Source organism: Chaetodon trifascialis, chromosome 3 (genome assembly GCF_039877785.1).
Source record: "Chaetodon trifascialis isolate fChaTrf1 chromosome 3, fChaTrf1.hap1, whole genome shotgun sequence".
In the NCBI taxonomy this organism is placed as follows: domain Eukaryota; kingdom Metazoa; phylum Chordata; class Actinopteri; order Chaetodontiformes; family Chaetodontidae; genus Chaetodon; species Chaetodon trifascialis.
Window position 1 is genome coordinate 17317715 of NC_092058.1, and position 26036 is coordinate 17343750.

General features: G+C 42.4%; 1 protein-coding gene across 6 annotated transcripts in view; it reads right to left on the reverse strand.

The window, feature by feature from the left end:
* Positions 1–1562: 1562 nt before the first annotated feature.
* The window catches only part of LOC139327908 (inositol 1,4,5-trisphosphate-gated calcium channel ITPR1), a 70139-nt gene continuing 45665 nt past the window's right edge, over positions 1563–26036 (reverse strand). For all 6 annotated transcript variants that reach the window (XM_070957977.1, XM_070957959.1, XM_070957967.1 and 3 more), the window contains 18 exons: positions 23956–24139; positions 23583–23836; positions 22865–23065; positions 22666–22776; positions 22224–22319; positions 21948–22091; positions 21733–21840; positions 21378–21570; positions 19244–19366; positions 14547–14722; positions 12527–12691; positions 11571–11760; positions 11390–11482; positions 9784–9923; positions 8545–8710; positions 4828–4988; positions 3894–4055; positions 1563–2994 (listed from right to left, as the gene is read on the reverse strand). In XM_070957977.1, coding sequence (XP_070814078.1) covers positions 2908–2994; positions 3894–4055; positions 4828–4988; positions 8545–8710; positions 9784–9923; positions 11390–11482; positions 11571–11760; positions 12527–12691; positions 14547–14722; positions 19244–19366; positions 21378–21570; positions 21733–21840; positions 21948–22091; positions 22224–22319; positions 22666–22776; positions 22865–23065; positions 23583–23836; positions 23956–24139 — 2754 coding nt within the window. In that variant the 3' untranslated portion in view covers positions 1563–2907. The remainder of the gene's footprint in view (positions 2995–3893; positions 4056–4827; positions 4989–8544; positions 8711–9783; positions 9924–11389; positions 11483–11570; positions 11761–12526; positions 12692–14546; positions 14723–19243; positions 19367–21377; positions 21571–21732; positions 21841–21947; positions 22092–22223; positions 22320–22665; positions 22777–22864; positions 23066–23582; positions 23837–23955; positions 24140–26036) is intronic.

Here is a 26036-nt window from a genome sequence, read left to right on the forward strand (position 1 = left end):
TGTCCTGACAAATTCAATACACAATGAAATTACCACTCAATAAGACTGCTACAGGCCTATTATGCTTTAATGACCTATAATGAAAGATAATCACGCTAATACAGCAGGATGTCACATGTCAACAGAAAGCTGGCTTCATTTCACACTCATCAATGTGCTGGACCAGGATTTTTTTCTTCGGTCCCACAAAAATTCATCATGTGCTCCTCTGATAGATCAGGTTGGTGTGGATTAATGATTTCCTCATGAAGTAAGAATGAAAGGTATTTTGAAGCGGTAACCAATTATATCATCACAGAATGAATTATGATGTGAGTACAGAAAAGCTGTAATGTTCTCTCTTCTTCCCTCCAGTTTTTGTTTTCCCCCCATTTGACCTCATGTCTGTCAGGATTTTTGCCCGGAAATTCCACCCAGCCAAACAACTACTTAAGTTCTTTTTGGGTGAATTTATTGATATCAAATATTTCTTTTCAAGATAGGAACACAAAATCCAGTCTTGCAAGCTAGATTAAACTCACGAGACTACACAAACTGTTCAATAAGGCAACACATTTTGAAGGCATTTGGAAAAGCAATGCTTGACAGCATTTTGGATATGTAGTTTTAATTAGAAAATACGTATTTAAGCAAGTTAAGCCCCATTAAACACATTTTTCAGAGTTTCGTTTTTCATAGTCTGTCACAGTCACTTTCTTATTGAAAGCTTTAAACGACTCACATCCCACAACCTCACCAGCTCGTTTGACTAAAGGTCTTTTAGAAAATTCCTTGAGTGTAGTGAATTAAATAGAAATCAGATGGGCTACAGGACTCGGTAATTACAAAATGACCATAAGACAGGTCACAGTGATTGAGCTCTAATTAAATAACAATGCTGGAAAGCCCCTTGAAGATAATCTAGGCAAATGTTAACACAATTTAATACTAAATTAGATTTTTTTTTTTTTTTTGTGCAACATCCTGACAAAGGTAACTTTGTTTTAGCCCCCTAGAGCTTTAACATTCTTGGAGAATGTTTTGGAAAATACATTTTGCTCTTATCTTACAAGTTAAGATAAATGCTGGTAACGCTTAGAATTGGACACCAGTTTGAGGTGTTAAAATGCTCTTTGGGTGCAAAATGCATGCTTGTTATAAACTATATAATATTACGTCAGTCTTCATAAAATCTAAAGAAAAGGCAGTTTTACAATTTCAAAAGTCTGTATAAAATCCGAAAAGGACAAATTAAAACTAAGTCCCAGCCGTGGATGTGCTGAACACGCTAACATATTTCCTCATGCAACGTGATCATAAGATAAGTGCACTTCCTCATTTGTAGAGGACCACAGATAAGATTCAGAGTTCATCTGCTGGAGAATTCCCAAATTTACTTCTCTGTGAGGCTATTCATTCATCTGACTGCAGCACTTTAGAGCAATGGCACCACTTGAGTTGTCAACAAATCAGCAGTTACACAGATAATAAGATACACTTCAGGAAAAATACCAACATCCTCATTACTGTCAGTAATCTATTCCCCATACTGATGCTGATACTGTTCAACACTCACCAACAGATTATTTTACACACTTCTTTATTTAAATAGACTCCAAGAATGGAATGTACAATTCAGACACAAACCATCTATTAGTATAAAAGTTCAGTTTGGTCAAGCAGCACTCCAAATGACATCTATTAGTCCTTCTTTTTGCTCTCACACACACCCAAACACTCAAACAGTCATTCTCTAGTGGATCTTTCACAAAGTGACCAAGCAAAACATAACAATCATTTGTGTGCTACAGAAAATATCAGTGCTTTAGGACTAAATGATTGAAAGGACGGTTAAATAATTCAGTGCAGAGAATAATAATAAATCTAACTTAAGGTTTCTCCCAAAATCCTCTAAGTTTGGTTCTACAATGTGACTCCGTATTATTACTATGACTAACCCTGGACATGGAACTGGCTTCACAGAGAAGCAGTCAAATGATTTGCTCTTTCTCCCCAGCAGGTTTTATGTGGTTCGTTATTCCAAATAATAGTTCTAGAAAAGGTTGCAACAATATTATTTCTTCTCACAATGAGTTTCAGCGTCCCCCCCAAAGGTTTTCTTTATCTAAAGTGTCCTGGAACGAGCAGAGCCTCCATTTGAGATTGCAAAGAATTATGAAAGTGATAACGAATGCTTGCCCTCAAGATAAAAAAAAAAAACAAAAAACAAAACACTATAACAGCATTAGGAAAAGTAAAAGTGTGATGACTTCTTCACGACTGTTTACAGGTGTTGTTTCTCTCCTTATTTTAAATAAAAGAGTATCATTTCAAATATAAAAAGCAGATACCAGTTCCCAAAAATAGTTCATTCTTATTTAGACATTGCATATCATTAAGTCTTCCCACTGCTGTCAGACAAATTAAATAACGTGTCAGAGTTCAAACAAGCCTTCAAATCCACATGTGACCTGAGTTTGCTGGTGCAACACTGAGGATTAAAACCTCAATACAAGGCCACTAGAGAGGAATACTCCCTCAGGAACAATGGCTGAACTTTGGCATGCTGTTAGTCGGGTACAATGCAGAAGGCTTTCTGGGTTGTAAAGCTGAAGTCAGTGTTTTCATCTCCTAAATCTACAGCACCGGCTTCTCAGTTCCCGAGGCACTTGGTGCACACTCCACCCACATGGACACATCCACACTACAGACCATGAGTAACGTACTCAGATAACTTCCACTTCACGCAGACACTCAGAAGCACACATGTTGTAGAAACACTTATTTTAGGAGCGTCTGGTGAAGTATATAGTCAGATATTGACCTACATACATATGGGAGACAGACACGTTCTGGCATCCTCCCGTCTAACATGCGGTACACAGTCAGGAATGCTCAGGCACAAGTGAAAATGGCCTCCAAGGGCCATCAGGCAGGCTGCTGCGGATTGATGTTCATGTGCGGGGGGTGACCAAGAAGACCAATCCGTTGCTTCTGCTTCCTCTGCTCTGTCATCTGCACAGGGAAACAAAAAGAACAATTTCTGTTAGCGGTCACCTGTGTAACATGGCATGGGTTCATAAAACCGTGCTGCAGCTTAAAGGCTCCCTCTGAAGCAGCACTGGGGAGCACAGGTTGGTTCGTGTGCTGGAGCAAGCTGGTAAATATGGATGCAAACAATGCAAGATTTGAAACACACAAAAACGGTGTAAAAATGACATGTGGTTTGCTGGGAGGTTATGTTATTCTTGACTCAGGAAGTTGCTGCATCTGGTTCAAGAAACTGTCTGGCACATAACCCCCTATAAAACCACAACTTGACATTTTATGCCTGAGTTTTTTTGTGGGTGAAACAAACAAGATTTAACATGTCAATTAATGAGCTTTAGGGCTGCTGGCAGAGCTGTTCTGCTACTGTCAGACGAGGTGTCTTTATGCTAGGCTAAGCTAACTTTACTGCTGGCTGTTGCTTTATATTTACTGTACAGGCATGAGAGTGGTATCAATCATGTCATCGAACTCTTGACCAAAAAGCACAGAAGTATATTTTATAGTGTAGAACTATTCTTTTAAGACACAGGGGCAACAGTGTCAGTGGCAACAATGAATGAACAAATTCCTTCAAGGGAGAGACAGAACAGCAAAATACACTAATACACTAAAGCTTAAGTTGTCTGAGTCACCAGTTCCATCATGGTGATTGTACAACCATAACGAACCAATCCCAAGCAACTGTTCCCATGAACAGGAAGTTCATAAAAATAAAATGGCTATGGGTGCAGGTTGTCAATAACTTCTCAATGGCTAAATGTTGAAAACCGTGTCAAGATTTGCAGCATCCTGTTAAAATGGAGGTGAAACAAAAAGACATCAGGTAAATGAGAGAGTGCATGGTTTGCTGTGACATGATATACCTGCTCCTTGAGCTCTGTCAGCTGCCCAGACAGGTTGGCCACCAGCCTCATGGTCGACTCCAGCTTCTCCTGCAGGTTCCTGATTTCATTCTGCTCCCCCTCCGCATCGCTGCTCACCAGTGACATGGCACGCATCCGTGGGAACCAGTCCAGGTTGTGCTCCTGTGGTCGACCAAGCGTGTCATCATTTTGTTTTCATTCAGAAGTGCTGATATTTGCTTGGAGTTAATAAAGTGTTTTGTCCAAAAAGTATTGGCAGTTTTAACAGGAAGCTGCTACTGTTTGGCAACCAAGAGCTTAAATGTAAACTCCAATTGACATGATAGCATGAATGATCTCAGAGTAAGCTATAATGGAAATATCAGTAAAGAACTGACTGACGAATCCTTAGCATGCTTTGATCAGTTTTAGGGTTAGACTGCGACTCGTGCTGTCTGATTCCACCGACTTCCTGTTTGTATACCAGAGTCTGTTTGTGTAATTAAATGTGCATGACTGGCACGTCTGTCAGTTGAGATTAGAAAACAGGAACACATTACTGTACAAAGGTGTGTGCGGCATGCTAGCACATGTTTACAAGTCTGACTCAGAGGCAAAACCTGATGAACTCTACTCAATCATAGTTACTGCACCAAAAACACAAAGGGCAAAGCCGATCACACCACTGTCTCATTTCAGGATTGTTGCACCAGACTATAGTCTGTGACTCAGTGCAGTGGACTAACAGTTCTCTGCAGAAAAACATGTCTTTTACCCTATTAACAACTCAGCTGTTCTTGATTTCACGCAGTATGTGGATCACTATTACCCCAAGGCAGAGTGGTCTAATACCAAATATAACCCATTTACAACAACAAAAAAAAGAAGTAGGCCTGCATTATCATCGGAGGAGGTGGATGAGTGTTTTAAGGGTGTGTCTGTGCTTGTTATTTACCTTGATCATCTCAGCCACGTAGCTCTCGGGGCCTGTGTATTCGGTGGAATCTTTAACTTTCACCAGCACAATAAAGAACAGGTAGTGCCACATGTTGTGCTCCTCTTTGATGTGCTCTTCAAAAGTCACCGTCTTGTTGTCAAACTTGTCCCGCTCCAGGCCTGTAGCGAGACAATAACACACACTCTTTATTGTGCAAGGTAAGAGTATGTCGAAGAAAACAAAACAGCTAGCTTCTGTTTCTGTGGGAAGAAAATTGTAAGTTAGTTAAAGTTAAATGTATACATTCAGGAAGTCTTGTTGATGTGAAAGTCTCTTTTGCAAGAGATACATGGGAAAAAAGACTTATATAAAAGATCTGAATAAAATGAGTCACATTCAGAGGAATTAAGTGTCTGTAACTTGAGTTGTAAGGCGGTAATAAGGAGCACAGTTTCAGTCTGTAGTGCTACACTTTTGTGAGTTTAAAAACTAACATATCCTGTAATATCAGTTGGAAACCTGACATTATCCTGCTCAATACTGGTGAAAAGAAAGCAATGCAAGCCACATTCAAGACTGTGCATAATATCCATAATAATGACGGTGGAAAGGCTTTTTAAGAACAAAAAGACTTATGACATAAATACATGGCAACTGCCAAAATGGAGTAAGGAAACAGACAAGCAGATAAAACAGTACTGGCAAACAAAAAGCAGAATACAGAAGCAGGGTTCACACAAAACAAGCGCATCTGCACTAAATTGTAGGTTAACGCTCCGGGAAATTAAGCATCACCCATGACAGGCTGTCAGATGAGCAGAGCTGCTGCTGTGTCCATCACAGACATGAAAAAGCACTTTTTGGTCGTGCGGTATTTGCAGACAGAAATGAAAGAGGAGAGCATCAGGGACGCGTTAGCTTTGGGGATTTTCTAGGTGGATTTGACAAGCAAAACATCTCCTAAATTTGGTCTGTGTGTCGGCCTTCACACCTTCAAAGTGAATTCTACACAAATATGTAATTCCACTGAAAACTAAATGGAAAGAATGATAGACAATGATTGAAGATCTTCTTTTTGTGTTTGTGTGTGCCTGTGTGCGTGCGTGCGTGCGTGCGTGCATGCTTCACAGGTTTCAGTAGTCCTATAAAACAGACTCCAATCAGTTTGATTCAAGCATTTTCTGTTGGTCGACCTGGTCATGTGGGTTGTGGAGTAACTCCAGAGTCTTGCATCATATCAGCACAAATTTCAGTCTCGCTTGTCTGTGTTTCTGCATTTCTTGTGGACTGACTTGCAAATAAATATTCAGATTCTTAAATAAATAAGTCTTTGTCTTTAAACAGCAATAAAACCCATTAGTTGACACATTCCCTTCAAGTGCTTAAAACACACATTTTCTGATTGTATATGAATGGTAAAGGGAGCTGCAGGCTGTGCAGTAATGTTACTGATAAGAGTGCAACCTTGGGGGGCTACATTTAAATAAGCCGGGCAGTCTCTATATTCAGGCCCATGTTATAAGACAACTAAAGCTGAATAAAAACTGAGCCAACTGGTGCTGGGAGAAATTCTCATTAATGTTAAATACACAATGACATGTTCAGTAATCCATAACATTAAAACAAATGCAAACAGTGTTCTACAGAGGACCTTTAACACATTCAGTGAGTTGTTAACAGTCAATAAATTACTCATTCCCATTTCCTATTCAACATGGAGAGAGCGATTGTGAGGTTGAGCGTGGTTCCTTCCAGCTACAGGTAAAAATCAGCCAACCTGCACAGGAAGTGCATGACATAAATCAATCACTGGCAACAGACCAAATGATCTAAAAAATAATACAAGATTGAGAGAAAGATCGATGGCTTATAAAACCAAGCTAGTGGATGCAGAGCCACTTAAGCCCGTGGAGGTCGGCTCCTAATCTCTGCATCTCCTGTTCCCTTGCGGTCCGTCTGGAAACCATAGAGACGGCAGCTCCCCCTGTGGCCTGGCCTTCTTTAACATGAGTGAGTCAGAGCTGATGGCGGGCTGGGTGACACAATACTGTTCTCGTTCCATATGCTTACCACTTATCCTGACTGCCTGACCCAACGTACGCAGACACACACATGCTCTCACACGGCAGATACTGCTGGGCTCACACACACATACTGTCCAGAAGCACACGCACTCATCAGCATGTGCTTATTTAGGCATTCACACATGTGATGTGCATATAAGGAAATGCAGATGAGGCCACACAGAGAGGGACAGAGCATGGGTAATCAGGAAAGTCGCACAAAACATATGGTATGAAAATTAAGTTTGTGAGTGGGAGAAGATGTGTGTGCGTGTGAGACAGAAATGAATTATGGAGGCGAGCAGAGCAGTGGCAGGAAGCTCTCATGACTCAGCCTTCTTTGGAACGACAGCGAAGTGAAGGGGGGGGGGGAGGACTGTAACGAACTGCATACACCTTTAGAAACACGCTTACCAGAAACCACAACGACACCAAGAATCTAACATTCTGAGAGGGGAATTTGGGAACTAACCAAGTGGCATGAGATGGATTGTGGAAGAGCACTAATGACGCAGTGTCTGAAACACAGACACTCCCAAGGAGGGCTGGATCTAGGGCAGCGGGACTTGGTTGTAGTTAGTCCTGGCTGTGTAATGGCTGTTGTTTGAATTGTTAGAGTCACCTGAGGCCAAGTGTCAGCAACGGTCGTCACACGAGTGTAACTGTAAATTGTTAAATCTCCATGGAGGGGATAGAAGGACAGTATTGTAGGTTGGGGGATAAGTGATAACTAGACCTTCTTCTCTGCTGAGGGACGGTTTCCCAACTTTGACGTAGATAGCCTCCTCTTTCATTCCACCTGTCCTCCCTACCTCAAATATTTACGTTGCAGTCCTTGAATGACTTTCTTTCAGGTGTGGGTAAACTGCTGACGAGCTGGCCCTCCTGTGTTGAGCCATGCATTTGTTTAATGGTTGTTTAGTTTCCTCATGTGACAACTCCAGTGACTGTTGTTTGGCCTCAGGTCACTTCAGCAACTGTCACCGCAACAGACCAGGTGCTATCAGTGAATTTCATAATGACCCCACAGACATACCGGACTCCCCACCGACCAGTTAGAACTGAGGAAGCCCCTTTGATAAGAGCGCAAACATTTGCAAGCATCTACAAGCAAGTCCAGTTGCCCTTGATTCAACCCTCCTTTGATAACCATGACCTGGATGGCTGAGAATGGCTGAGAGCCTTTCCAACAACAGAGCGAAGTCCTCCCTGACTGGCAGGGTGCCCTTGTGATTAGAGAAGCAATCCTATCACTGGAGAGCAAAAGGTTTGATTCCCATGGCAAGAGTAAAATGGAGGTGAAACAAAAAGACATCAGGTAAATGAGAGAGTGCATGGTGTATGTATGTATGCATGTCTGAGTGCAAGAAGGTCAACTGTAGTGCTTTCGTTGTTATTCTGCATATTGAGAGTTTTATGATTATCCGCTTCGCCTATATAGTGACAGAAAATAGACAAATATTCTGTTCTAGTTCCCTCATGCTTGAGTTGTTGTCTTCTAGTTGCTTATTTTATCTGAACAGTTAAAAACAAAAAAGCTGCCAATGCTCACAATGAAAGAGTCAGAACCTATACATGTATGCCTTTTCTGTTTGCTTAACACTGTTGATCCATTCTCAAACTTGTAGTAAATTTTGTATTGATTGACAAATCGAAAAAAAAAGAGTCTCACCGCAGATGAAGCAGGTGGTCTTTAGGACTTCTTCTTTCTTCTGTTTTTCACTCCTCAGGTCAGCGAAGGTGTCGATGATAACACCAAAGATGAGGTTGAGGACAATGATGATGACCATGAAGAAGAACAGCAAGTCGTATATCACTCTGGCTGCAAACAGTGGCTCCTGAAAAGCAACAGGAAACCAGGACACATGTGGAGTTAGGGTCGTCTAAAAGCTGTACAACAGTGGCTCCTGTACACCGCTGCCACTGCCGGTTTACACATAGTGACAAAACATTATAATCACAGTAATTATCAATTTCATTTTCACAACAAGTGATCAAGAGTAAATTTAAGAAGAATCTGTGTCATGGGGGACTGGTGTAGAAATACTGGCCCATTTAAATGTATGACCTCAATGGCAAGTCTTTATGTATACATGTGTTGGGGATGATGTTATGATTTTGAAACAAGATGAACCTTTGTCGTCATGGATATTAATGGAAACACAAGACCACAGGTAAAACCTGCCAGATGCTACAGTAACAGAGACGGCAGAAAGCCGTCAGGTCAACCTGATGCAGCCTGCCTCTGTAGGTAGGACACAGTTTAAAAAGCCTTCACAACACAGGCGAGAAACGTTTATTTCACGGCATTAGCCAACAGAGCTACGATGGACTTCACTGCCGACATACTGCAAGAGCAGTTTCATTCGCTCATTTTCCATTTCTAGTTATTGCTCTTTAAAGTAATGTGGTCAGATCGTCCCAGAAGGGAAATACCCTGCAGTGGCCACTAGCCTGATGCTGTCACAAAATCACTCTTATTTAGAACAAGCAACAGGGTGCTGAGCCGCACTGCCTCCCATGTGATTACATGGCTGACTGCTAGAACACTTCAGTAGTTTACCTCAGCAGCCTGCCAGACTTTCTGCCCCAAGTTGCATTGTGTTGTGAATATGTGTGGCAGATATTCACATCCTCTTTTGACATCATTAGTGGTTGAGCCTGAATTCAGAGGAAATCTATTCTGAGGTTAAATGCTCACACAAGGCGGAGGCAGCACAGCTGTATGGAAACGTTGTGAAACCTCCATGCTTTTGAAATAAAAACAAGCTCAGAGCACAATGGGCTCCCAGCCAGCTCACATGACCGTGCTAAAGCTGCGGGTATTACACCCTCTCAGCTCATAGACACACACACACACACACACACACACACACCGTACAGTCAGGGGCCTAATCAGAGTTACATGTACCTCCTTGGAAGGCTTGCGGAGAACATCTCCGACACCCCCTCCACTCCTCAGGCCGTGACTCAAAACAGTGACGATACACATTAATAGAGAGTCACATGTCCGCTCCATGTCGCTGTCCTCCTCACTGTCATCCCCAAAATCTGAGGAAACACAAAGTAAGGCTTCAGTCCTTCCAGAATTAGCACCTACGTTACCTACACTAGTTTATGTAACTTCACAAGCATCAAGCTGTTCATAATAAGGAATTAACTCAATCATGAGACCCAAAGAGATTATGCAGGTACATGTACACGTACAAACCCAGATAGCATGACGTGCTAATTACAATATCTGTAAAGGCATGATACAATAACCCCCCCAGATATTCTGATGACTTAATGTATTGCATACAGTGTGACACACAACACCACTTTTAAATTTTAATAACAATCTTATGCCATGTTCATGTTCATGATGCATTATGATATTTGCACAGGTGACTGATTTGCATATGCATTTAAAATGTGACTCTCTCTCTCTCTCTCTCTCTATATATATATATATATATATATATATATAGAGAGAGAGAGAGAGAGAGAGAGAGAGAGAGAGAGAGAGAGAGAGAGAGAGAGAGAGAGAGAGAGAGAGAGAGAGAAATTATTGTTTTAGATATTTCCTCTGACTCCTGATAACTATTAGTAATCTGTGTTGGAGTGGGATTTGAAAGTCTTGTAGTCACAGCGTATAATCTGCTTTTTGGTCACAAACATCCTTGGCATAGTTGCAGAACTTGATATCTGCTGAAACCTTGCTTACATGTGTTGGTTCACATTGTCAATGCGGTTAGTCAAAGCGAAGTGTTTTTGTGGAGCTGGAATGTGACCACAGCTTTGTTCTGATGCAGATGGAAAAAAACTTCTGAATGATTTATCCAATTGGATGACATTTATAGGTCATGGTAGAACAGTTAAGAAAAAGACACATGAATTCATGGACCTCTCACCCAGTCACATGATGGACAGGACTGCACACATGATCCCCATGTTAACTGTATTTATTGTTGGCCAAATCATTTTATGGCTCTTATATCTATGCTGAGAGCGTTGTGTTTTGACTGAATGAACTCTCTAAATCGAAAAACAAACAGAACAAAAGTTTTACTGAGTCAAAGGTAACTAGATTTTCCATTTCAGCCTTGGAGACGAGTTCCCAGGCGTTTAAGCGCTTTTTTGGATCAAGCAGGTCACATGTAAGTTGTTAAGGTCAAATGGCAGTCATGTGAAAGTCAATGGGTCACAAGAATGAAACCATAAACCCGTCCTACCTTAACAACTTTCTGGATTTGTCTTTGCATTTTCTCTCAGTTTGCAAATATGGCGGCTTGTCTTGAAACTTAAATTTCTGCTCTGATCATGGCAAAAGATCAGGCCCTACAACAATGTGCAATCTAGCTGCAAGAGACATTTGTTACCACTTTTAGATAACTTTTAGTGGCAAAACATACACACACGAACACTAAACATTCAAATATAGTTCTTAGACTGATGGTTTTTAATGACTGAAATATTCAGCTGAAGACACATTCAGGCTTTTTCAATGTAGAACCCACTGCTCCAGTGTGCATTACCTTCCTGCAGGGCTCCTGTGGTGCAGTTCTCATCAATCCCTCCCTGACATATTCCTGCAGACAGAAACTCGCTGGCCAAACTGGCTCCATTTTCTAGAAAGCAGGAGGGGACAGTGAATACGTTTTCTAAATGATGAACCAACGCTCTGTAATCTTCATGTGAAAAATGATAAATGCTCACTCAGAGTTGTATTGGGGATGCGATCCACCTCCAGTATGAAGTCATCTTTGAAGAAAATGTAGCCGACGATAGAGAACAGGTAGACCAGGATGAGAGCGAGCACGGCAGTGAGCACGATGGAGCGGCCGTTACGAGTCACACTCTTGATCACATTCAGCAAGGTCTCTTCTCTGTACACCAGGTCGAACAGCTACAGTGGCAAAACGCATGTTACAACACGGACAAGGCAAGAAGCCAAATATGTGGCGATATATTCATTGTAAAGTGCCTTAAGTCTCTCAGACTTAAGTGCCTTAAGTCTCTCAGACTTTTGAGAGACTCTCTCAGTCTCTCAAAATCAGAAACTGTACACATGAAGTGCATTAATTTACGTACAGCCGTCTTCTACATTCAGTGTGACCTGTATTTGTTTCAGGGTGGACATAAAGTTGCACAAGAAAGGGCAAGAAACAAATTTGTGTGTTGGATTAGATTTCCTTGCACGCTGTGACTTTTTTCTCTGGCACTGAATCCTCAATTTCCTCTGTCTGACATGAACTTCATAAGTCTTCAGCATCTTGTTATGCAGGCTAGGAAAAATGGAAATACAGTATGTTGTGCTGCGTCTGCAGAGGAGCTGCTCGGGCCAGCATGAATGGAAAATATCTCTAATACTGCCATATTCAGACCAACAGGTTAGAAAGCAGAGCCGAGGCAATGGCAAACAGCGTTTAATATCCTAACAACAACAACAACAACATTACAGCACCAAAATAAGCAAAAAATCTGACTCGCAAGACATGAATGCACCACAATGGAAAGGTGAGGTTACAGCTTAAATATTTTACACATGGTGTAAAACAAAAAACCTGCTGCTTTCATATTTCTTAATGGTTTTAACTGCATGTCTTCACCTCTTCAAAGCAAGCAGGTTTGAGTGTGTGTTAGAAGGGTACATATGTGTGTGTTTCCCTCACCAACAGACTGTAGAAGAAGACGTGGACAAACACCCCCAGAGAGCAGATGATGAGGTAAATGAGGTGGTAGAGGAACTCAAAGTCCAACACCATGGCTTTGTAGCCACGAGTGAAGGTTCCTCGGTTCCCCACGAAGCTTATCAGGAAGATGATTTTATTACACACCTGAAAAATAAAGTCAATTTCTCTTTAATAATTAACATCCAAGGCAATAAACCATTCATCATTTTAATATTGGGAAACCAACATGGCCTGGGCTGAGGGCTCTGGGTCAGACAGAAAGTGTTGACAGCAGTACGGTGCCAGGCTTTTAGGTTAAATGAGGACACATAGAGTGTGTTTACATGCACATAAGTAACCTGGTTGTTGTTGGCTCCTCTGCACTGACATGATTTCTTAAACATCATGTAAACCAGAAACAAGGCAAAGGGATTAACAGAAACCCGGTTAACACGGCTTCTATATGCCAGAGAAACCTGACTTCTTGGTCATGTATACGCTTAACCGGGTTTCTGACTTGGTTTTTACATGAGTGCACGCTCACGAGGAAGACTTAGACAGGGAAAGTATCAGTGTCACAGCACTGCCATCGGCAGAGCATCCTTCTATCTGGAATAATGGAAACACTGGCTATTTCAAAAATTCATATATCTGCAAAGAAAGGAAAAAACTGTGTCAACAACACAGTCAGGGGGAGATCTGACCACTGACCAGATGCATTTAAACTAGACTCCAGAGTGACCAGTTTTCTGCAGTCCATGGTAACGTGTTATCTGATCTCCAGTCTTAACCTGATCTCTCTCAATAACCCGGTTTCTTGCCTGCATGTAAATGTAGCAATTGAGGGGAGAGATGATAGAGGTGTGTGGGTTTTTTTGTTTTTTTTGGTGTGTGTGTGTGTGTGTGTGTGTGTGTGTGTGTGTGTGTGTGTGTGTGTGTGTGTGTGTGTGTGTGTGTGTGTGTGTTTAAGAGCAACATCTAGAAAATCTCTGGTGAGTGCAGGGGTGGTGTCACACTCTCTAGGGTCCGGTGACGCACTTCACACCCCATAACACAGCCAGGGAGAACTACAGAGCCAAGGGGCAACACCACAGGCAGATGGAGCAATGGCCTGCCAAGTGGGCATGAGTGTGAGTGAGAGCTGAAAGAAGAACTGGAACTAGTGTGGTGGAGATTTCTCAGTACTTGAGAGTACATACAGCAGTGTGTGAGAACGGTAAAATAGAAGTGGTGAGATTTTAGCAATTCTCTGGGGAAAAGTACGGACACACAGACACACACTCTCACGCTGAGGACTGATGAAGAAGAAATGCTTAAAGGGTTAGTTCACCCAAAAATCTAAGATTTCTGCCTCTATCCTGATACACTGAAGGTAAATTAAATGAATTTGAGGTGCTCACACACTGTCAGCTGTTTGCATTGGGACTAACAGCATTGTAGAAAACTGAATTATCCAGAGAAACAGGATTATTGCCTCTGTAAAAACGATATACTCTTGAATCTTTTCAATCAATTTTTAAACACTTTGAACATCACAAACATAAGTCTTGGGCAACCACTTACATTTACTTTCATTGTCAATTAATTTGCTGATTTAGTCCCTGAAATGTCAGAAGAAAAGGCCCATCACAATTTCTCAGAGTCCAAGGTGACATCTTCATGCTTTTTGGGTCCCACCAACAGTCCAAAACGCAAAAACATTTAGTTGACAATGATATAAAGAAGAGAAAAACACCAAATCCTCACATTTGAGAAGCAGGAACAACTGGCACATTGGACTTTATGTATTTAGGGAGAGGTAACCGTGTTGCTAAATGAGCTGTGTGCACGTTATGCATGTATACTTGGATTAAGATGAACTCTAGGTGTGTGTTGATAGCCTACCTATGCACTCATAGTACATATATTTATCTTGTGTGCAAGAACGAACCAAAACACAGACATCTGATGGACAAACGGATGACTAGACATCACCAGTGGTAATTTTGGATGAACTGACCCTGTAAGGCAGAGTACTCACATTAAAGGCACCCAGGAGGAAGAGGGTGGGCTCCAGGCCAACAGAGAAGATGAGACGCAGGATGGTAATGATGACGAGAGCTCGGATACCCAGCGGCTGGGGCATGATGATAACAATGACCAGTGTTGCCAAGACTCCCATCCACAGCAGTGCAGACAGGTGGGGATCCAGCATAACTACAGGAGATAAATATACGTACACACATGCACAAGGAAAGCAACTGTTAATGCACATGCAGTCGATACAGGATACATGCTAAAACTGCTGCATTTGTCAACCCTGTTACATGGTGAATTTGCCACATATGGAATATTAAAGCGTCATGTGAAGAGGATGACAGTGCAGTTTGCAGTCTAAACGAGGCCTTGTCCGGATCAACAAGTTTTTAACTGGCTTCTACTAAGTTCTGCCTCTCAGGCAGGCCTCAGGCTTTCATTAGTGAGACTTTGAACTCAAAGAGAGCCAGTTACATAACACCCAAATGTGTATGACATACTTTTTTGAGAATGTGTGTGTCTGTGTGAGTGTTTGCGCACTAAGCTTTACTGAGAGCCTACCTGATGCTTCTCTTGATCCTAAGGTAAATCCAGGATTTGTGTCCTAGTCAAGGGTTTCATGTGGCAACGTGTCACTCAGGCTAAAACCCTCGACCAGGTTTGACCAGCCTAAAAACAACCTGCTGCCTCTGTAACTGCCGCCACTTTCTTAAAACACACAAATAATATGTGTGCGCGTCTGTGTGTGTTTGTATGTACTCTCTGTGCACTGATCACAGATCAACCTCAGACAACACAGAAAAGCAAAAATAGATGAATGTGTTGATGTCAGACAGGTACAAAAAGGTCGGGAGAAAGACAAAGCAAAACAGAAATGAGGCAGAACTGAAAGGATTAAAAAACACAGAGCGTTGTGGCGGATGAGAAAGCAGAAAGGGAGCAATGCCGGAGCAATAAGGGAGTCCTCCTTTCCTCCCCGTCTTCCTCTCTTCCCACCTTGCCTCCCTCTCTCTGCCTCCTTCCCTCCTTCCCTTTCTCTAGATTTCTCTCCCTCCCAATCCTTGTGGAGATCACATGACAGGTGCCACTTACATAACAGTCATCTCTAAAAATACCTCAGCTGAAAGATTCATGAGGAGCGAGCTGGGCGCAATACACAGCTCCAGTGATGTGGCAGACTGAGAGCAGGGCCGCTTACGTGCACTCACCAACTCTGTACCTTCCTTACACTTGACGATTGTTCACAAACATCTATAAAATCAACAGCTGAGGAAGCTGCAAGCATGCACTTTCTGCATATGAGCATGTCCTACGTGTGCGTGGCGCTAACCACAGCTATTCATCAAAAGGCAGTCAGCCATGTATGCAGGCAGAACACACTGACCCAGATCTCCTGCTCTTATAACCCTCATTCTAAAGCTCCAAGCAAAGGAGGGAGGAGTACAGAGGGAGTGCAAGCACACAGTGTGTGTGTGTGTGTGTGTGTGTGTGTGTGTGTGTGTGTGTGTGTGTGTGTGTGTGTGTGTGTGTGTGTGTGTGTGTGTGTGTGTGTGTGTGTGCATGCGCGTGAGTGTGAGTAAGACAGAGAAGGAAGGGGCCCAAAGCCATAAAAGCGCCTGTTAAAGCAGGCCAAAGGTATGCTGGAGTCTCACGTGATGATGTCTTGCACACAGACCAAGCTCCAGTGCAGAGGAGAAAGACAGTCAGACCTCAGTCACGTTGTGTTTTGTATAATAGTGCAGGAGGAAATTTTATAGTTAAAAATATGACTGTATGAATTAATGCTTTAAGTGATAATTATTCTGCTCTGTTAGCACTCATTTTTGTAATCCACTCCAAAATTAATAAAACGCTGCATTTTTTGCAACTTGGCATAATTCACAATTCTACCAGATAATTTGAGAAGATGTAGAACAACTATTAAAGGATGTTTGCAAACTTATTATAGAAATAGTAAAATTTGCAACCTTCATTTTGTTCAATACTCACTCTTTGTATGAAAGTAGAGATTCAGGTGGAAAACTGAACCCACTGACAGAATAAAAGCAAACAGACAAACATCACTGAGGACGATTTGGCAGCTGAATAAACTGCCTTGTCTGAAGTGGAAAACATGATGTATGACTTTTTTTTTTCTTTTTTTTTTTTTGGATCATCTGACATGTCCTGTATGACTTTGCCCTACCTGAGCCAATGTAAGCTGTGTTTATGGGACATTAAATGACATGAAATGTTTATCGTGGTCTTCATAGCACTGAAAGTCAAACATGAGCTCAAGCTTTGACACGATGGGTTGTGGTTAGTCTGTGTGTGTGTGTTTCTGTTTTAAACAAAGGATGAGGGCTCCTCAGGTCATGCTCCTAATCCTGGTCAGGTGATTAGAAGTCAGCAGATCAGAATTTTGCAGTAAAAGCAGATCAGCTGATCAATGCTGATGCCTGCGAGAAAGTCTGAGAGTCAGATCTTCAGAGTCTGTCTCTGTGGGCGGCTGCACCTTGTGCCATGCCTTTCTGAATAAAAGTCAAAAAACAAAAGTTAAGACACTGTGTGAAACGTAAGCAAAAAACAGAATGCAATCATCTGCAAACAAACGTAGTTTACAGAGAAGTGTTTCTGAGTCCACGTAGTAATATCCTTTATACAGTCATGTGTTCACAAAGTGGAGAACCTCTCGCCATCCTTGCTTGTGATCAACTGATCCTTTCCAGGATGCCCCTTTCATACCCAATCATGATACTATCACCTGTTACCAATGAACCTGTTTACCTGTGGAATGTTCCAAACAGGTGTTTTTGGAACATTCCACATCTTTCCCAGACTTTAGTTGCTCCTGTCCCAACGTGTTTGAAACATGTTGCTGCTTTCGTTACACCTCTTATAAAAAGTAAATTCTCTCATTTACAAGAACAGTGTTGGAGGCAGTGCGGAAACATGAACACAGATCACTCCCATATATTTTGGCTATGAACAAAAATTCAAACTTTTGGGGTAATGTATGTAATGCTGTGGGAAAGATCTTGGGATACACAATTCCTAACAATGTGATGGTCCTCTATTTTTGTGTCTTAAATGAAAATGTGATTAATAAAAAAGACTGGTATCTATGTAAAATACTGTTGATGGCCTGTTAAAAAGCTATAACAAAGTGCTGGTATAAAATTGAGTCTCCAAGCATTAATCAATGGATGGACAGAGTGAAGGAAATGTTTTTAATGGAAAAGATGACTTTCTCTCTCAGATCTAGAGGAGCAACCTTTTCCAGGAAATGGGAGAAATGGACTGCTTTTATCAAAACAATTGAAGACGCTACACATTAACAAGTAAAGACACTGGACATTAAATATAGGACTATCAACTGAGGAGCCCCCATGTCTTTGTTTGTGTTTTTGTTTTGTTTCTTTGGCAGCTTTTTGTCAACTTGTTTTTTTTTCTCTTGTATTGAAAATGCTAAATAAAGAGTGTAAAAAAAGAAACATGTTGCTGCATCAAACTCAGAATAAAAGGATATTTACAAAAATCAATGAAGCTGGTGAAGTAAAACATTGAACATATTGTCTTTGTACTGTTTTCAATTCAGTAAATGTCAAAAAGAATTAGCAAATGATCACATTCTGTCTTATTTGTGTGTTCCCAGAATGAGAACCAAACAAAGTGAAGCAGCTTTCAGTTATTATGCTCCTCACCTGTGGAACATTCTCCCTGCACACCTGAGGTCTGCACCAACTGTCAGCTCATTTAAATCAGGGTTGAAAACATTATTATTTGCTACAGCTTTTACTTAAAGTAAATGTATTTGCTCAATGGTTTAAATCATTCTAAATGCTAAATTATTGTCCTCTACTTGCTTCTGATTTTAATTTTCCTTTAATTGTATTTTATTTTTATTTTTATATTCTCTTCTACTCTCTTTCTTTCTTTCTTTGAAATGTATGATTTTAATGTATTTTTATGCTTCTGTAAAGCACTTTGAATTGCCTAGTGTATGAATTGTGCTATACAAATAAATTTGCCTTGCCTTATTTATGTTTCATACAGCTTTCAGACTTTTTTGGAATCAGGGTAATGTCTTATATCACAGCACAATGTAAATGTAAAATAAACTACAATATGAACTGGATACAAGCTAAAACGGGTGATGTAGCATGGGGCTGAGTCGGGCTTTTTCACTTCTCCCTAATCTCAGGTTGTATATACAGGCTTTATTGCTGGCTGTAGCAATTAGTGCTATAAATTCAATGCCATCATTGTAGGAGTTCTCTTCTATCTACACAGCATGTCATGTCAGTGCAGGCTGTAAAATGCAATAGGAGCAGTTTGTAGCAGAAAAAAAAAACAAAAAAAACCCCTGTCCTTCCTCTTTTGCATCATTGAGAGCATAACCTTTGTTTGACCCTGGTTTCTAAAGAAGTCTGAAGAACAGTGCAGTAAAATGTGCCTGTGTGATGCTGCATCAACACATCAACACGCAGTGAACGTTTCATATGTACGACAGGGCGACAGGCAGCTTCTCCAGAGCTAGGCTGATTTCTACTCAACTGCACAGTAAAAAGCCAAAAGGTATTCTCAATTTGCATTGATTGAGCCACTGGAAAAGTGAAGTGAGACCTTCCACAGATATTAGTAACAGGATGCAAGCAGAATCGCTGCACAGTTTGAAAGAGTCCGTTCTCACTCTCAGGTGTCTACTCGTGTGTGACTGACCTCCATGCACCCCCTCCAGCGGGTAGAAGAAGCAGACCAGCAGGTTCATGAGCACAGCCAGGTTGAAGGAAACGTTGCTCCACACTGATATGTTTCTGGAGCACCAGTACAGCACTGGCTGGGCTGAGGACAGAGACAAAACGAGACATTAGACATCATATTTGACCGCATGCAAAATGACTCAGGTAGATTTTGTCTATAAAATGTAAGAAAAATTACAAAATTTGTTTGCAAATTCAAAGATCCCAAAAAACACAGCAGTCCAAAAGCCAAAGATACTTGATTAAAATGATATAAAACAAAAAAAAAGCAGAAAATTATCACATTCATGAAGATAAGGGCAGCAATTATTTGCCATTTTTTGATACATAATGATAAAAAGTAAAAACTTAACTTAGCATAAATTCATTATCAGAAATGCTTTCAACTAATGTTCTGTAGAATAGCTGATTAATCGACTACTTGTTCCAACACTGTTTTCATTCTCACACACCAAATGTGTGAACAAGCTGCTTCATTTGAGATAATTAAGATAATTGTGTCAATTCTCTCTGTCATCATAAAGAAAACAACTTCGCATTAAGTAACATGAAGACATTAATGACAGGAATCCACAGGAAGAACATTTAACAGCCGACACTAACATGTTAAAATGACACTGAAATGTTTCAAATGGTGATGATGAAGAAGAGAAAGGCTCCACTTTGACTTTCAGGCACACGGTCTGACTTTTAATAGATTATTTTCTGTCCTCTGTTGTTGGCAAAGAGAAACAGATGCAGGGACTTTTCTCTGTCCATCCCCTCCTGAGTGAGAGACAAAATATGGCTTTGTGTGGGTACGCAGTCTTGTACGTGGATTAGAAATGTGAGTGTGGGTGCGGGTCTGTGTGTGTGTGTTTGTGCGTGAGCAACACGGCTCTCAGTTGTGATTCATAAGGTTACTGTACAAATGTTTCACGGCTCAAAGAATGTGGAAAGCCCCTGTCTGCTTTTAGACAGTGGAAACATGCACATACATAACACGAGCACACACACGCACATGCACACACGAATGCGCACGCACGCACGCACGCACGCACGCACGCACGCACGCACGCACGCACGCACGCACGCACGCACACACACACACACACACAGAGGATAGCATTGTTAGCCTAGCTGTCAAGATGGGGATACACATCCCTCCATCCATTCTTCATCCTTAACCTGTTCAGGCTCGCTCTGGGCTGAGAGGCAGGTTCCACCCTGGACATGTTGCCAGTCTGTCACTGGGAGACACAGTCACACCACCACATTCACACCTTTGCTTCATTTGGAGTTTCAATTTCATGTCAGTAGCATGTCTTTAGACTGTGGGAGGAAACCAGAGCACCCAACCATGCGCAGAACATGCAAACTCCACAAAGAAAAGTCTCAGCTGGCCAACAGGCTCAGAACTGTGAGGCCACAGCGAGCAAATCATCAAGCCGCCGTGCCGCAACCAACTCAGGGATATTCATCAAGTTATTTCTGGAAAAAGAGGCACTGGAAGTTGTGCACACCATCAGCTGATGGGCATCAGGCAACTCTTAAAATAAACACTCGCATTTATGAGGACAAAGTGGTGATGCTAACCCAGCGAGCTCACTCGATCATAAAGCTCCTTGTTATGCTTTTCTCTCACTTGCTGCATGCTGCTGCACCAGCTGTGTGAACAGACTTCTCCCACCACCCCCGTCACCTCCTGTTGTACTTTCATATTAAGATAACTGACAATGGCTTCTTGTGTCTGAGGCGTCATACGTGGTTTTGAAACGATTTAGCAGATTTACAGAAAATGAATCAGCAGTCTTGATAATGGACTAATTGCTTGAATCATTTATTGAGCAGAAATGCTTTTGCTTCCATCTTGTCAGATGTGACGATTTTTATATATTTAGTTTTATATAATTTTAAAGGTTTTGTTATGTTGTGTCAAACTAAACATAAGTGCATTTTAGTGAACAGACTGAACCATTACTCCATTCTTAATTCTAATTAAGAATGCACAGTTCATATACCATTGGGGAGCGTTATTGACACTTCTCTGCACAGAAGAGTTAACTCTGCCAAATTCAAGCGAATCATCATTCATTTAAGCAAAGGTAGCCTACCTCTGAGCTTCTTCTGCCAGTTCATTTCGTTGAAGAGGTCCTCTGCCCGCAGGAAGAAGTCGTTGATCTTGCTGCCCTGCTCGTCTCGCTCTGTGGTGTAGTAGACTCGCAGCTTCGACTCGGAGGTCAGGAACTCACAGATGTTGGGCACAGGGAACACTATCTCCTCCATGGTGCGGTCCTGACGCACGATCTGAACAGGGAGACACACCGTCACCTCCACGGAGCAAATACCTGGGCCTCTGTCGGGCCATGAGGTAAATGATTTGTGACAGCTTCTGTGCAAACACTGAGCTTTCTAGATGATTCGCTTGTTTTGTGAAATTCTGTTGTGTGATGGGTTGGGTGTTGTGACCTCTATCTGAGCGGTGTGCTTGGCATAGAACTCCAAGGCCTCATCTCCCTCTCCGTTGGCCCCTCCTGGCTTTAACATCATGGAGAGTTCCTTATTATGACGCGCCAGCTGCACATTGGATACATGGCGACAATAAACAAGCTTAATTAATGGGGATAATTAACAACAACTAACAAGGGATTGTACAAAACATGTTTCAGAGACAAACAGCAGACCTGGTGAGCTAAAATGTAGATGTTGTGTCCAACATTTCGGGGGGAGGCGGCATCGTGTTCCTCCTCTTCCCCGTTGTCCTCCTCTTCCTTTGTGTCCTCAAACTCTACCTCTCCTTGCAGGTAAGCCTTCTTTATTACTTCCACCTGGAGACACACACACACATGCGCATACATACTTTTTACAGGATGATGTGTGATATTATTGCTCTGTGATACAGCAGAGGCAATCGCTCAGCAGCTGTGCTTTGGAAAAGGCGCACAACATAATTTCCTCACCAGCTCTTTAGGCCTCATATTGTACAGGATCCTCTCTGCATTCTCACTGTCATGACGGCTCTCCATGATGGCGAGCAGCAGCTTGGATGCATTGTTCTGAAGAGAGAAAAACAGAAAAAGAGCACTAAGAACTTAAACTCTGTCAGTTTCTCCATCCAAGGAAAGCAGGCAGAAACCCCGGTGCTCTAGGAAAATGCACTCTGCAGCTGTTTGTCTTGGCAGACGAGCACAAAAGTTAGTTCAGCTCAGACGAATGAATGTCCAGCTCTATACTTGCAGCCTGTCAGTGATATTCCATCCTGCTGCGAAAGGAAACTACTGCACAGTCGTCGTCCCCCCTCCTCATTTTTGGCCCGAGACCCAAAGCCAGAGTTAAACCATGCCCCAGTTTCAAACAAAAGCGTAACTCCTTCCTCCACTTCACTCACAGCAGCAAACTCACCTTGAGCTCCAGCACCAGATCCATCCGCTTTTTCCCAAGTGGGTTGATGTCATTAAGGATGAGGGCAATAATGATATCAATTCCATTGGACTCGTGAGTGGCAATGCAATTCTGAAGGAAATCAAGCGAAAAAGTAAGAAATAGACAGACAGAGCCATCTTAAAGTTCAAGCCTTGCCCTCTGTGTGGTCTTCATGTACCTGGTTTTCATGGCAGGGGCCTTGGCAGTACTCTGTAAGGCTCTCCAGGGTCTGGTTGATGAGAGCCACATTCTTCTCATTGATATACAGGCCCAGCAGACCGAGACCCCCTGTGGTGCTGCCACAGATACAGTCCAAGAACTGCAGAGTCTCACACACGAGGTTGTAGTTGTTCTTGTTGTTTTGACAGCGAAGGAAGTTCTGAGGAGATAAAAACCATTGGATTTGGCAGGTAGGAGCAGAAAAGTGACAGTGATGCAAAGCAATAATAAAGCCCTCAGAACCAAACAGAAAAACAAAATGGCGATGGAACAGTTCAGCTCCAAATGAAAATTCTGTCAGAAGACCAAACACAGAGCGAGCAAGCGTTCATACTTCTGTTTCAGCCCTTGTCCTCTGCAGGCTGGTGTACTGTAAATCTTTTTGTTTTGCACCACATTGCTGTCAAGTTTTTTTTGTGCAACTTTTTCTTTCTAAACAAAGCAATGTTGGTGCTGAAAAAGTAAGAGATAACGATGTACAACCCACAGTATAAGGGTTCAGATATCTCTGTTTAGACTTATGTTTCTTTGTGGGCTTCAGGGAACATCAAACTGGCAATGGGCGGTCTTGATATCTCAATTTTTTTTAATTTCCCTAACTCATGTTGTTTTAAGGGAATAACAATCAAACTAGGGAGTTTTCCTTTAAGATGAGTCTGAAGTCCAGTCTGTCCCACCTGTAGGTCACGGTTGTGATTCTCACAAAGTAGCTGGAGGAAGCGAAGGATGGGCTGCATGATGATGATTACAAAACTCATCTCTCCCTCGTCCTGGTTCTTGTCCCCAGTGCTGGGCTGGCCGTCGACTGAGTTGAAGTGGTCCTCGGGGTCCGCTTCACGCCGGTAAGAGTTAAAGGCCTTCTTGGTGGCGGACGAGGCCTCTAACAGCTGCTCTCTCACATCCTCCGTCATGACCACTGCTGAGTCTCTGGCTAAACAGACACAGTCCAAATTATCTAAATCATCTTGGTTAGAAATTGTAGCTTGCCTCTTTTATTGGTAACAACCTGACATCAGTTCATACATCAGATGATAGGAAGTGACCTCTGACCTTTCTTTCGAACAGGGACATCTTTGTCCTGGCTCTCATCATCTCTCTTCCTGTTTCCGAGGTCGCTGGTATTTACTGTCACTGTGGCTTTGATCTCCAGCTGGGCCAGCTTCATACGGTCATAGAACACCCGGAAGAACTTTTCTGATTTCTTGTCTTCGGTTAGACGGCAAAAGAAGGAACGCTGGACACAAGGAGACAAGAGTAGAAAGAAGAGATTATGGATCTTATTGTCATTCTTCAAGCAAACACCCCAACGCTCCTCTGGTTCCAGATCCTCAAATGTGAAGATTTGCTGCTTTTCTCTATTTTATACCATTTCAAAGTTTAATATCTTTGGGTTCCAGCCTGTTGGTTGGACAAAACAAGTAATCTGAAGATGACATTACGCACTAACTTTATTTTCCTCTCCAAGTTTGTGTTATGCAACTGATAAGTTATGCAGAGTGCAGTGAGCTGAGGGTGAAACAGTGACTGTGATGTTGGAGCAGTGGACATGGACTTGGCCTAAAGTTGCCAGCGTTTAAGTCTGGTTTTGTTTAAAATTCTTTGTCTGTCTGTGAGAATACATTCCAAGATTTTTACAAAGAAATCATCGCTCAGTATGAGCAGAATGGTCTTGACTGGACCCTCAAAAAACATAACATATCTATAGTGAAGCGAGGGTTTAAACGCCGCGGTTATTGCTGTGGAATGGGGTCATGCGGAATTAGAACACTTGCGAGCCTGCGAGCACACCGTGTCCCAACCCACAGGGCTGTTGTTTTGATTATGTAAGAGCTGTTATCTGCTGCAGCCTATGGAAAGGCTTCGGCCAGAAGAAGCAGCCTCGCCACGCTAACGGGGTGAAAAATGACACGGGCGGCAGAAGCCTGGCCTACTTACACAGATAGAGGAACTGAACAGAAACACACACTAAAGAGGGAATAAGGGAGAAAAAAAGCAGATGATTGAGAAAGGGGAAACAAGCGCAAGACAAGGAAGGGAGAGGATGTTATCAGACAGTATCTAGGTCAGTTGTTACATAACCATCTGTCTTTCCAGGTTAGATGTAAAAATGGGCTACTGGAGGAAACAAATAAATGATAGTTACAAGGAAAATGTTGAGCTAAACGACGCTGAGCGTATTCGCACTTAGAGGTTTATACGCATTGGAATGTAATGTTAAACACGCTGCTAAAGATTTTTCATTCAAAACTACAAATGGTGACCAACCGGTGAAGTCGCCAAACAAGAAAGTGTATGCGGCTTATTAACACAACACAGGGCAGAGCTAAGGCAGCACTGCAGCCAAGTTTCTTCCAAAGAAACAATGACATAACTGTGTGCTTGTGCCCCACGGCAGATTCCAGAGCCTTTTTGTGCCCCACCCCGGCCCTCCACCACTGAGCAGCAGTCCTCCTGCACGTACGCCACATTCTGCCAACACACTCAGGGACGAGGAGATAGCAGTGTGGGGGAGGAGGGGGGGTGGGAGCTGCCGAGCAAGGCCATCACGCAATAAACAACTTGATGACAGAGTGGCGAGTGCAGAGAGGGGATTAGCTGCAGCACTGGCAACCCACTAACAGCTCACAGCTCACAACTCACAGCATGCCCGAGGAGGGAGAGGTGTGTGTCTGAGTGTGTGTGTGTGTGTGTGTGTGTGTGTGTGTGTGTCTGAGTGTGTGTGTTGGTCATTCCGTAGGCCTGCAGTGGAGGGGGGTGAGGAAGGGTGAGGAAGGCAGGGCGCAGAGGGTGAGGCGTGGAGCCAAGCGCCGGGATAACACACATTGATTGGACTGGAGCAAACAGAGAGTGAGCACTCACCATCACCCCTCCCCTCCACCCTTCACCATTACATAACTCGCACAGACACACACATACTTGTACAGTACAAGCACACACAAGCCGGAGCGCACATACGCTAATACGCCCACTGACTTTTACACACAAAACTAGGTCAGCTGTCTCCGGCATAGGCACATGCCAATTTTGAGTGGACACACCCACATACAGTATTCTCTCTGAAACTCCGCGACTGCCAACTTTTTTTCTTATGTAATCACGTTCATTTTCCACCGCCTATCGTTTTATTACTG